This window comes from Delphinus delphis, chromosome 9 (assembly GCF_949987515.2).
Source record: "Delphinus delphis chromosome 9, mDelDel1.2, whole genome shotgun sequence".
NCBI classification, from domain to species: Eukaryota; Metazoa; Chordata; class Mammalia; order Artiodactyla; family Delphinidae; genus Delphinus; species Delphinus delphis.
This window is the reverse complement of record NC_082691.1, coordinates 102,016,792-102,029,704: the sequence shown is the minus strand read 5'-3', so window position 1 is coordinate 102,029,704 and position 12,913 is coordinate 102,016,792. Positions and strand designations below refer to the sequence as shown.

At 38.4% G+C, this 12,913-nt stretch overlaps 1 protein-coding gene across 15 annotated transcripts in view; it reads left to right on the top strand.

Annotated features, from left to right (window-relative positions):
* Positions 1 to 12,913, top strand: part of KMT2C (lysine methyltransferase 2C) — a 294,475-nt gene that overhangs the window by 154,521 nt on the left and 127,041 nt on the right. For all 15 annotated transcript variants that reach the window (XR_009520703.1, XM_060021158.1, XM_060021157.1 and 12 more), the window contains one exon: positions 6,134 to 6,296. Coding sequence is in view for 14 of the 15 variants with exons in the window: in XM_060021158.1 (XP_059877141.1) it covers positions 6,134 to 6,296 (163 nt within the window). In the remaining variant the exon portion in view is untranslated. The remainder of the gene's footprint in view (positions 1 to 6,133; positions 6,297 to 12,913) is intronic.

Genomic DNA, 12,913 nt, shown 5'->3' with positions numbered 1-12,913 from the left:
TTGCTGGGTAGAGTAATCTTGGTTGCAGGTTTTTCTCCTTCATCACTTTCAGTATGTCCTGCCAGTCCCTTCTGGCTTGCAGAGTTTCTCCTGAAAGATCAGCTGTTAACCTTATGGGGATTCCCTTGTGTGTTATTTTTCCCTTGCTGCTTTTACTATGTTTTCTGTGTATTTAATTTTTGACAGTTTGATTAATATGTGTCTTGGCATATTTCTCCTTGGATTTATCCTGTATGGGACTCTCTGTGCTTCCTGGACTTGATTAACTATTTTCTTTCCCATATTAGGGAAGTTTTCAACTATAATCTCTTCAAATATTTTCTCAGTCCCTTTCTTTTTCTCTTCTTCTTTTGGGACCCTTATAATTCGAATGCTGGTGCGTTTAATATTGTCCCAGAGGTCCCTGAGACTGTCCTCAGTTCTTTTCATTCTTTTTTCTTTATTCTGTTCTGCAGTAGTTATTTCCATTATTTTATCTTCCAGGTAACTTATCTGTTCTGCCTCAGTTATTCTGCTATTGATCCCATCTAGAGTATTTTTCATTTCATTTATTGTGTTGTTCATCGTTGTTTGTTTCATCTTTAGTTCTTCTAGGTCCTTGTTAAATGTCTCTTGCATTTTGTCTATTCTATTTCCAAGATTTTGGATCATCTTTACTATCATTCTGAATTCTTTTTCAGGTAGACTGCCTATTTCCTCTTCATTTGTTCGGTCTGGTGGGTTTTTATCTTGCTCCTTCATCTCTTGTGTGTTTTTCTGTCTTCCCATTTTGCTTATCTTACTGTGTTTGGGGTCTCCTTTTCGCAGGCTGCAAGTTCGTAGTTCCCGTTGTTTTTGGTGTCTGTCCCCAGTGGCTAAGGTTGGTTCAGTGGGTTGTGCAGGCTTCCTGGTGGAGGGGACTAGTGCCTGTGTTCTAGTGGATGAGGCTGGATCTTGTCTTTCTGGTGGGCAGGTCCACGTCTGGTGGTGTGTCTTGGGGTGTCTGTGGACTTATTATGATTTTAGGCAGCCTCTCTGCTAATGGGTGCTGTTGTGTTCCTGTCTTGCTAGTTGTTTGGCATAGGTTGTCCAGCACTGTGGCTTGCTGGTCGTTGAGTGAAGCTGGGTGCTGGTGTTAAGATGGAGGTCTCTGGGAGATTTTCGCAGTTTGATATTATGTGGAGCTGGGAGGTCTCTTGTTGACCAGTGTCCTGAAGTTGGCTCTCCTACCTCAGAGGCAGAGCCCTGACTCCTGGCTGCAGCACCAAGAGCCTTTCATCCACACGGCTCAGAATAAAAGGGAGAAAAAGTAGAAAGAAAGAATTAGTAGAAGAAATAAAGAAAAAGAATGAAAGAAAGAAAGGAGGAGGGAAGGAGGAAGGAAAAAAAGAAAGAAAGAAGGTAAAGTAAAATAAAATAAGAAAATAAAATAATGTTATTATAATAAAAAATAATTATTAAAAATAAAAAAATCGGATTGAACCCTAGGACAAATGATGGAAAGAAAGCTATACAGACAAAATCTCACACAGAAGCATACACATACACACTCACAAAAAGAGGAAAAGGGGAAAAAATCATAAATGTTTCTGTCAAAGTCCACCTCCTCAATTTGGGATGGTTCGTCATCTATTCAGGTATTCCTTAGATGCAGGTACATCAAGTTGATTGTGGAGCTTTAATCCGCTGCTTCTGAGGCTGCTGGGAGAGATTTCCCTTTCTCTTCTTTGTTAGCACAGCTCCCCGGACTCAGTTTTGACTTTGGCCCTGCCTCTGCGTGTAGGTGGCCAGAGGGCGTTTGTTCTTCGCTCAGACAGGACGGGGTTAAAGGAGCCGCTGATTCAGGGGCTCTGGCTCACTTAGGCTGGGGGGAGGGAGGGGCAGGGCGTGCGGGGCGGGCCTGCGGCAGCAGAGGCCGATGTGACGTTGCACCAGCCCGAGGTGCACTGTGCGTTCTCCCGGGGAAGTTGTCGCTGGATCCCGGGACCCTGGCAGTGTCGGGCTGCACAGGCTCCCCGTAAGGGGTGTATGGAGAGTGACCTGTGCTCGCACACAGGCTTCTTGGTGGTGGCAGCAGCAGCCTTAGCGTCTCATGCCCGTCTCTGGGGTCTGCGTTGTTAGCCGCGTCTCGCGCCCGTCTCTGGAGCTCCTTTAAGCAGCGCTCTTAATCCCCTCTCCTCGTGCACCAGGAAACAAAGACATAAGAAAAAGTCTCCTGCCTCTTCGGCAGCTCCAGACTTTTCCTCGGACTCCCTTCCGGCTAGCCGTGGCGCACTAACCCCCTGTAGGCTGTGTTCACGCAGCCAACCCCAGTCCTCTCCCTGTGCTCCGACCGAAGCCCGAGCCTCAGCTCCCAGCCCCGCCCGCCCCGGCGGGTGGGCAGACAAGCCTCTCGGGCTGGTGAGTGCCGGCCGGCCCTGATCATCTGTGCGGGAATCTCTCTGCTTTGCCCCCCGCACCCCTGTGGCTGCGCTCTCTTCCGCGGCTTCGAAGCTCTCCCCCTCCGCCACCCGCAGTCTCAGCCTGTGAAGGGGCTTCTAGTGTGTGGAAACCTTTCCTCCTTCACAGCTCCCTCCCAGAGGTGCAGGTCCCGTCCCTATCCTTTTGTCTCTGTTTTTCCTTTTTTCTTTTGCCCTACCCAGGTACGTGGGGGGTTTCTTGCCTTTTGGGAGGTCTGAGGTCTTCTGCCAGCGTTCAGTAGGTGTTCTGTAGGAGTTGTTCCACGTGTAGATGTATTTCTGATGTACCTGTGGGGAGGAAGGTGATCTCCGTGTCTTACTCTTCCGCCATCTTCCCGGAAGCCGCTCTTTTTTGTTTTTACATTTAATATTGCCAATGAAAAGCAATTCCCGTTTGTCCTTTCTTTGTAAATGACCCCTTTTCTTTTTGGTGGGGCTACTAGAATTTTTCATTTATCCTTGTTATCTTTGCCCATGTTTCTAGGTGTAAGACATTTTAATCTGAAGCTGGTGTTTTCTGTTTGGGTGGGTGTTTTTGTAGTGAAACGGATATCAATAGAACAGAAAAAAAAGACTCTTGTCTTTCAGTTTCCTCATCTATTAAATGGAAATTATGCTTAATAAATGTTACCTCTTATTATTAGATATTTTCATAAATTTTCTTTCTAATTTCTCTGCTTATAATCCTTCTATTTTCTCTCTTTCTAGTACTCTTTCTAAACAGACATTGGACCTTCCTGATAGTTTCCCATGCCATTTTATTTTTTCTCTTACTTGCTATCTTCATTCGTAATTACAGCATTATGGGAGAATCCTAACAGACTAATAAGAAAAGTTTGGTAAAGGTTAAAAACAGCCTGGTGTGTAGAAAATTAATATTTGATATTTCTTACAGCACTTAGCCAATTGCAGTAGTTGATATAGAATAAATACTTGATAATTAATTGAACAAGCTTTGGAATATCCTGAAACTTATTGTTACTGTTTCATAACTCATCTTGAACCTTAATCTCTGAAATTTTGTTGATTTTGTTTTGTATTATAGATTTATTTTGCGAGAGCTTTCCAAGTTTTGGAAGTTCCTCAGACTCTTTCTTACAGGTGGCAATGTGAACTCTCATTGGGAGTGTTTTCTTTGATGTGTTCTTGGACTAATGTCAAAAGATATTTAACACTTTTCTTTTTATCTTTCCCTCTCCTTCTCTTCTTTTTAATGGTTAAAAAAGTATAAAAAATTATTTAGGAGTTTTTAATATCGAGTCAAATTGTTTAGTTGATAAGAGCTTTTTATCTTACCTTCCTCTCACGAAATGTTAATAAGCTTTGTAATTGTTACTTAGGTTATAATTTGTTTTGATTTGTGACTTGCGGTGTATGAGGGTGCTGATGTTAGACAAGTTTCCTGTAGAAATTTATTCTTTGACATTTTCTACAATTTTATAAATGCTTTTTATTGGTTCAAAAAGATATATTCCAGCCTGTATAGATAGTATATGTTTTCTTTCAATGCCAAATGTCTTTCATTAGCTATGTAGTTATAACAGATGGGTTTGAAGCGTTCACTTAAATGCAGTTAGTATTTTATTTCCCTTTATTCCCTAATCTCTTTACATGTTATTGTAAATTAGTATGTTGGATACATTCCAGGACTTCTCATAGTAGTTTAGCTAATGTCATGTAATATTTTCCATTGCAAATATGATTAAGAGAACATGTTGATGTTTCTAAAATGATATAGACAGTGAGAAAAGGATCAAGTTAAATTATTTTATTTCCTTACTATACACTTAAAAGTCATTATATTTTATTTGTCAAAATTACTTTTAGAGCAAAAGGTTTCTGTACAACTTGCCATATGCTATAAAAGTAATGGAGATTCTAGATTTTAACAGTGTAGCAGAAATTATTTTGCGATGTTAATGAGTTAATAATAAAAACTTTTCAGTGGTTGATTGGACATATAAATGTACTTTCTTCCCTCAACATTACCTTGACCTTTCCAGTATTGACTCAAGGATACTCAGACTACCTAGATATTATACATGTCTTTAATTCTGGGTTCTGTTAATACAGTAAACATATTTGGATACCATAGGAGGTTGTGACATAAATATATTGTTTGGAAAAAGCTGATTATTATGCTTTATCAGTGAAGATAAAGAAGGCTTTATTTCTTTTCTTCAGTTTTTGTTAATGCAGTAATAATACCTTTGAGTACAAAAAGACAACTGAAATGTGTGTTAGTGTGTGAACTTGTGGACATTATATAAAACTAAAATGTCAAAGATATAGCTAGTGTTTATGAGTTACTTAGAAACTGCAGTGGTCTTGTTGCCTGCAGCCAAAATGTGTAGAAGACACACCAAGAGACGCTTAACTTTCTTATATTGGTTCCGTGCAGGGGACCGATGGTTATGAGGAGGCGTTTGATGGCATGTGATATCTTATGTAAATTTACATGCAAGACATTGAAATTATTTACAATTTACAAACTATTGTATTATCTAATTGACTAGCAGAAGATGGAATCAGTATATTAGCACGTGAAGATGTTCATAGTAATGTTAGCAACTCTATTACCTGAGCCTCGGTTTTACCACGTGCCGTCCCACTTGGCTTCAGGTAGTTCAGCTCTGCTAGTCATGAGCCACACCTACAGTAAGATTACCAAAAGTGAAGTCCACTTAATATATGTAAATATGAACACCAGTTTATTAGGGCCTTTCTATGTCAAACAGCATTCATGGTACTAAGAATACAAAGTTAGTACAACCCGATTCCTCTACTCAAAGATCTTGGATGAAAAAAGAGCGATAAGTAATTACCATGCAGTAGCATAAATGCTAAAACAGAAGTATATTCAAGAAGGGCAGCTAGGCATCTCCTACACACGGAGAGAGATTTTGTACGTTATGATGCCCCAAGTGGGCTTGGGCGGATGAGGACATTTATTAATCTTTCTTAGGGAAAGAATTACTCTTAGATAATTCATACTGACTTCTTACACATTTCAGGTGCGCCAAACTTCTCCTGCTGTTCGTTTGAGACTTTATTTCTTTGATTTTACCACTTGCAAGAGATAGAGGCAGATTGGAATGGGGGAAGGAGAAAGTCAGATGACTTAATTTTTCTTCACGTGCCCAGCATTTTAAAGAAACTTGAAACTAACTGCTACAATGAAGTGTGTAGATTTGTATGTGTGCCTTTAACCATGTAGTTGCCACTCATTAACTTATTCTGTGATTGACTAGTTTACTTCATGTTGATTTTTAGGCAGGGTGAAAATAGAGGTTTTGGAAATAATATATATATGTTTTATCTGTTTATTAATGGGATTTAATCACCTGTTAAAAATAATCCCCAACTAGAAACCTGCCCTTTTAACCATATTATTAGTTTTTTAAAAATGGTAGTTGTATTGACAAAGTCAATAGAAAAAAAAAAGTGAAATGCTAACTTTCTAAACTTGAATGGAAGGATGAATATGTATTCATCCTTGGATGAATATTTACCAAGCACTGAACGGAGAACTTAGATTTTATCATTTTAACTGATCCTTTATTTAGTGCTCTGCAGGCTTCAAATTGTTTTACTAGTAATGTACAAAGACTTTTGAATATCTTCGTAGCCCCACCTTTGAGTGTTGCTTTTCCAGGTTTTATAAGGATATTTCTTTATCCTTTGCTCCCTTCCAGCGATGTGCATTTTGTAAGCACCTTGGAGCCACTATCAAATGCTGTGAAGAGAAATGTGCCCAGATGTACCATTATCCTTGTGCTGCTGGAGCCGGCACCTTTCAGGATTTCAGTCACTTCTTCCTTCTTTGTCCAGAGCACATTGACCAAGCTCCTGAAAGATGTAAGTTTACTACAGATATATTTAAAAACATTTATCAGTGTATTTACTTAAAATAACAAATGTTTAAGTTCCCTAAGTGTTATTCTACTTGTGGTAAAAGGCAACATTACATAATCTTGATAATCTGAGAGATCTTCACAAGAGATCCTTGGGTGGGGTGAGGGGGCAGGGGGAGGAATCTGTTACCAACAATATCATTGAAGTTATATCCAGAGAGTTATTTCCTCAAAAATTCAAAGATAGTTTGCATGTTTTTTATTCTTATTTAAAAAATTTAACTACTGTAGAAAGGTAAACTTGCTGAGTATATGGTATTTTAATATGTACTATGAAAGTAGGTCATTTAAAAAATTAAACAGTGTATTTAATTCAGTGTCTTTTACACTAAAAATACTACCCAGTTGGAGATTTAGAAGATGGTTCATTCAGATGTTATTTCAGGATGTATGTTGATAGGATCACCAAACACTTGAAAATCTTGGAAAATGTCCTAGTAGTCATAATAGAAATCTCATTAATGCTTCTTCTTGATTCATCTGTCTTGGTTATAATTATCTATAATCCTCAGTTGTCTTTTTTTTTTTTTCTTTTCCAAACAGTATTTTATAATTAGGTGAAAAGGTTTAAGTGTTTGAAATTTATGTTATACAGAAAATTATAACTCTTTCCTATCCTTATTAAATAGAGATCTTACTTTTTTCCTAGTATATGGATTTCCAATGAGCATGCATGATTTGAGATCTTTTTTCCCTAGTAAATTGAATTTCCAATCTGCTTGTGAAATCTCTTTGATGCCTTCTTTATTCAGTCTTTTTTTATGTCATCTCTTAGTTACCTAATTGTTAGCTTTTACCTGTATTCTTAGCAATGTCAGTAAAGGCTTTTTTCCTATCTTTTCCAGCTTTGTGAAACATAAATATAGCTACTTCAGGCTTAAAGTAATCTCAAACACAGATTTCATAATCATCATTTTTCTCTGTTCAGTACCATGATTTTATCTTTAGTTAAAGTTATTTTGTGTCTACATGTATAATCATGTTGCCCTTAATCACTATACAGACGTAAATTATAGGTAAGGCAAACTGAAATGTCACATTGTATTTAGGCTAATAAGGGATTTAAAGTTTTAAAAATGCTTTGGATTACACACCGTTAAATCTGGGAGAAGAAGACAACATTCATGCACAGCTACTGTAATGGGTGTTATTTATTTTAAGGCCTCATGTAGTGAATTCCTTCACTAAGTACACAGACTACGATGTGAATCATCAGAGCTGATTGTATTCTGGGTGGTATAACACACTTTTCCAATTGAATAAAACAACTGTGGGTGTGTTTAACAATTTAAATTTTATTCAGCCTTTTGTATGTGGTCGTGATTTAGACCTCAGTAAACAACATGCAGACTTTTCTATGACTATGTTTCTAATGTGAGGAATTCTATTACTTATTGGCAGTACTACTTTCTTTTGCAGACTCTGTTCACATAATGTATATGATTTATATACATTTATTTGTTAGAGATCATAAATTGTTTTATAAAATAATGAAGTGTAAGAACTGAGGTGAGATGATTTGTTACCATTTATCATGAATATAGTGAAAGGTTCATGCTGGCAACATAAAGCTAAAAGATACACTGAAATTACTGGTACCTTGCCTTGTTCCAAAGTAGACTTACGGAGACTTACACAAATACATGAACAGTAGCATAAAGTAAGACTAAAAATAAGCAAGAAAATTTGGCCAGTGGGAAGGGAAAATAAGGATAGGATAAATGGGAGGGTAATACGGTGAGGCTGATACCCAAAATAAATGTGTATTTCCCAGGCCTATGCCACAAATCTGGCTCCAGAGCTTTCCAGCAGTCAGCATGAAGAAGGGCATATGAACAGTTGCCTGATTTGTAGTAATAATAATTCACTTGATACTGACACTGTATGTACACTGTATATGGTAGTGAGAAACTGTCTTCAAGTAGCTGTCTTGCAGTATAAACAACAAACCCCACAGGGCAATTTCTTACAACAGCCCTTAAAATAAGTCAGTGGTATAAAACCAAAGCCCAGTTGAGTAAATTCTATTCCCTGGGGATCCTAAACAATGCAGTCTAAATACCCAGCTTCCTGAGCGTCTGTTTTAATCCAAGGATGTAGAGAGTACTGCAGATAGACTGTATTGCAGTAATATACAAGACTACGTAATAGTCTTATAAAATCTTTCATTTGTATATTTAGCTGTTCTAATTGTATGTCATAGCACAAAGCACTTTTTATGTTTTAAAAATGGGGATATCTTAAATGACAGTGTTATTATGAAGGTTAAATGACAATGAAAATCATGTAGCATTGTACCATATATTATGAATTGCTGTACTGAAAGGTAGTTATTTTAGCTCTTATCTAAGTAATGTGTTTGCATTGAGTATAATACTTGATGCTGCTGGCTAAGAACAGAGCGGTATGCTGTGATAGTTACCTGAGTTAGGAGTAAGATTGACATCTTTTTATGAAAGTTGAAAAATCTAACAAAAACATGGACCTCATTAGAAAAAAACATCCCAGCAAAAAGAGCGCATCTGTGAGCATGACCAGCATTTTCATCAGAAAACAATTTTGGGGTGCTTTGTCTTCGAAAAATGCCAGTCATGGCTCTAACCTTATTTTCACGACGATGCAAGTATACACTAACCTTGCCTGGAAACTTTACGCTAAATATCCATCTAAGGGACATAGCCACATATACTTCCTGAGTAGTATTTTCCCTCTCATGGAAGGCTGAATGGCAGAAAGCCAGCCATGCAAGGTCAGAGGAAAGAACATTCCAGGCTGAGCGAACAACTACTGCGCAGGCCTTGAGGCAGGAGCATGGAGTGATTGTGGAATAGACAGCTAGTTACTGTGTCTGGAACTTAGTGTCTGCCAAGTGGGTAGTAGAGACCACATCAAGGCGAAGAAAGACTAGATCATGTAGGCCTTGTAAATAAGGGAAGGGGTTTGGATTTTATTCTGTCTTCAGTGAGAAGCCTTTGCAAGGTTTAAACCTGGGAATGCTACATCTCTTAATCCACTCCCCCTCCCCCAGCGTATTTACTTTCATCACTCAGCTTTTTCTTCCTTTACTTCATTTAAACTTTTAACTCCTACCTCATTTTCTTAGTTGTCTGGTCTCTCTTGACACCAAGTCCTGCTACTTTTCTGTTACCTTAAATTCTGTCAGCCCCCTGACCTTTCTTTCTTACCTACCTGCCTACTCTGTGGGCCAGCCTCTCTGGACAACATCCATGATTTACTTCTTCTTTCTAGGGATTCCATTTTGATAGGCAAATCACCTTGCAGAGTGTCCTGCCAGCGATGGAAACATAGATCACGGAAGTTGTAATGTCGATGGAAGTTACAAAGCTATGCTGATTTAGTCCTTTTAAAATTCACTGATAATAATCTGACTTGAGACTGTGCTCTTCACCTGGTTCTCTTCTTATGTGCTGTCTAGCCTTTCTTAAGCAGTAGTCTCACCTTCCAAATTGACCATGTTTAAGGATCTATGATAAGCTTCCATCGAATTTAAGCTCCATGTTTTTGCCTTTTCCTCCATTTCTTCTCGTCACAGCTGTCACTTAGGAAGAAGTGACCTGTCCAAAGCTTATTCTCTGTTTCTGCTGCTCTTTTCTTGCTTTCCCTACATCATTTAGCTTCTTCCTGCTATGCCTGTGCTGGCACTTTTCCTTCGCACTTTTATTCTTCACCTTCTTTGCCCTTCCAGTGGGCATCAATGTTGATTAGTAGTAAAGAATATGATCTTTGGAGCCAAATTAACCTGGATTTTACTCCTGTCCTCTCTTAAATTGTCTTTATCTTTAGTCTTTCACTCAATCTATTTTGCCTTCCCTACTGCTTAAAGAAAATTTTCACTTAGTCGTTTGATTATTGCTTCAAGCTTAACGCCCCTTTGGCTTTCAGACATATATGTATGTATATGTACATATACTTATGTCTGACATGACACTTAAGCCATCCAGTAATGTCATCTTCTTAATGCATGCCCTCCAAAAGGCTGTTTTAGTATTTCTACATATTTCTGTATGTTCGCCCAGATCAGAAAAATGGTTGGGACCAAGTTTTTTCTATTATTATTTTTATATAATGCATAGTAAATGTTTTTGGACTGAATATATCACATGGATTTTTTTTTGCCCAATTTATTAAATGATGCATACTAATCATACAACGTGACAGTATTGTCATCAAGGAATTGGTGGAAACTGTCATAGAATAAAAAGTAATCTCTGCTATAGTGATACACAGAGTTACCTTGTTGCAGAATGAGCTTTGCTGTATAAAACAGTGCTGTGCAATAGAAATATGATGTGAGCAATATATGTAATTTTAATTTTTCTAGTGGTCATGTTAAAATTTTTTATTTGAAATTAATTTTAAAAATACATACTTAACCCAATATATCCAAAATGTTAATATTTCAACTTGTAATTAATAAAATTTTTGAGATAGTGACATTAATATTTTTTTCCTATTAAGTCTTTGGAATTCGGAGTGTGTTTTATATGTATAGCACATCTCAATTTGGACTAATCACATTTCCATTGCGCAATAGCTACACGTGACTAATAGCTACCATGGCAAGTTGAAGTGGCAGAGTAGCAAACTCTAGAAAGTTTCACAGAAGTATTTAGATAGTGTTCCTGGCAAATTACAATAGAAAGATGTAATCTGATAGAGTCCAGTACTTGCCCCAGTTTCTGTAAGTTTTGAGGGTAGGCAAAAATCAAAGATTAGTTTTTAAATGTACTTAGCTTGAATGAGTAAATATGGAACTCTCTTTTAGTATTAAGAAAACTACTTTGCTCTGTTTTTCCATTTTTATTTAAAAAAATGAACTAATACATGTAATTTCATTTTTAGAATTAATGCTTTCTTCTAAATGCCTGTCATTTAAAGAGCCACTTAAAAATGATTTTAGAAGCAACTCCTTTGCTTAAAATATAAGAATTGATTTGTGCTAGGCAACTGAGGATATGAAGTTGAAAAAGACAAGGTTACTACCCTTCAAGGGTTCACGGTATTGTGTTATAATTAATTGATGATTTAACAGTTTCTTCTAAGCATATGGGGAAAGGAATAATCAACAACTAAATGGGCATTTAGGTGTGGTAACATTAGATAGGGTTTATGTCTGAGCAAGAGTTTTAAAGGCCTCTTTCGAATGGGCTAGTGGTACAACAAAGGAACAAAATTACAGGCAGAAGGAACAGAATGTGTACAAGTACACAAAGGTTGAGCAGTCTGTTGTGTTAACGTGCACAGCAGACCGCTTGATCTGACCAGGAAATAGTGAATGTTCTGAGATTCAGTTGGAAAAGGAGATAATCCCCCCCCCACTCCTTTTTTTGCCTCAAACTAGAAATTTTTGATTTTTTTATTTTAAGGCAAGAAAGGAGGTGTTGATAAAGTTGTAATTTGCGCAGGGCGTAACACTTAGAAAATTGCTCTGGATCTTTAGCTGATTTAGGGAGGAGGTCAGAGCCCTAAGCCAGCATTCCATTCAGAAGATAACTGCAGTGACCAAGACAAAGTGTGATGGACTGAACTGTACAAACAGATGGAAGAGGATACATAAAAAGTTTACTCAGTAAGAACTGGTATCCAATTGGATGTGTTGGGTCAGGGAGTAGTTAAGGGTCAATAGTGACACTAAAGTTTCTTTACCCAGCAGGTCGAGAAAGAAGGGAGAGGTTTAGGTTTAAAAAAAGTTCTAGAGGGGGCTTCCCTGGTGGTGCAGTGGTTGAGAATCAGCCTGCCAATGCAGGGGACACGGGTTCGATCCCTGGTCCAGGAAGATCCCACGTGCCACGGAGCAGCTAGGCCCGTGCGCCACAACTACTGAGCCCGCGTGCCGCAGCTATTGAGGCCCGCGCACCTAGAGCCCGTGCTCCGCCATGAGGGAGGCCACAGCAATGGGAGGCCCGCTCACCACAATGAAGAGTAGCCCCACTCTCCCCAACTGGAGAAAACCTGCGTGCAGCAACAAAGACCCAACGCAGCCAAAAATAAATAAATTTATTAAAAAAAAAAAAAAAGAGTTTTAGAGGAGTTGAGTTTGAGTATTTTTAGAACACCTGGCTATTGAGGGTCCAGTAAGACTTGAAAATAACATTTTGAAGTTCAGAAAGAAGTTTGGGTCTGGTGATAGAGATCTGGGAATTGTGGTGGTGTTTTATGATGTAGGAATTGATGTGATTACAAAGAAAAACCATGGGGAATTAGAAAAGATGGAAGAGGATGAAATCCTAAGAGACTCCATCATTTAGAGGGCTTGTGGAGGCACAAAAGCCAGCACAGCAGGAGGAGATTGGGGGCATGGGAAGCCTAAGGAGAAATCTGGAGAAAGCTGCCATCATAGAAGTCAATCAAGGTAGGAAATTTCAGTGTGGGCGTAGATGTAAACGCTGCAGATGGCAAATAAGGTAAGACCTAAAAAGTAACCACGGGATTTCATAGGCCACTGGTAGCCTCATTAAGTAGCTTCAGATGAACAGTGGGTGAGGAGCCGCCAGGGGCCCAGCTTACAGTCTAGATGCATCCTAGGGCCTGTTTGTGTTC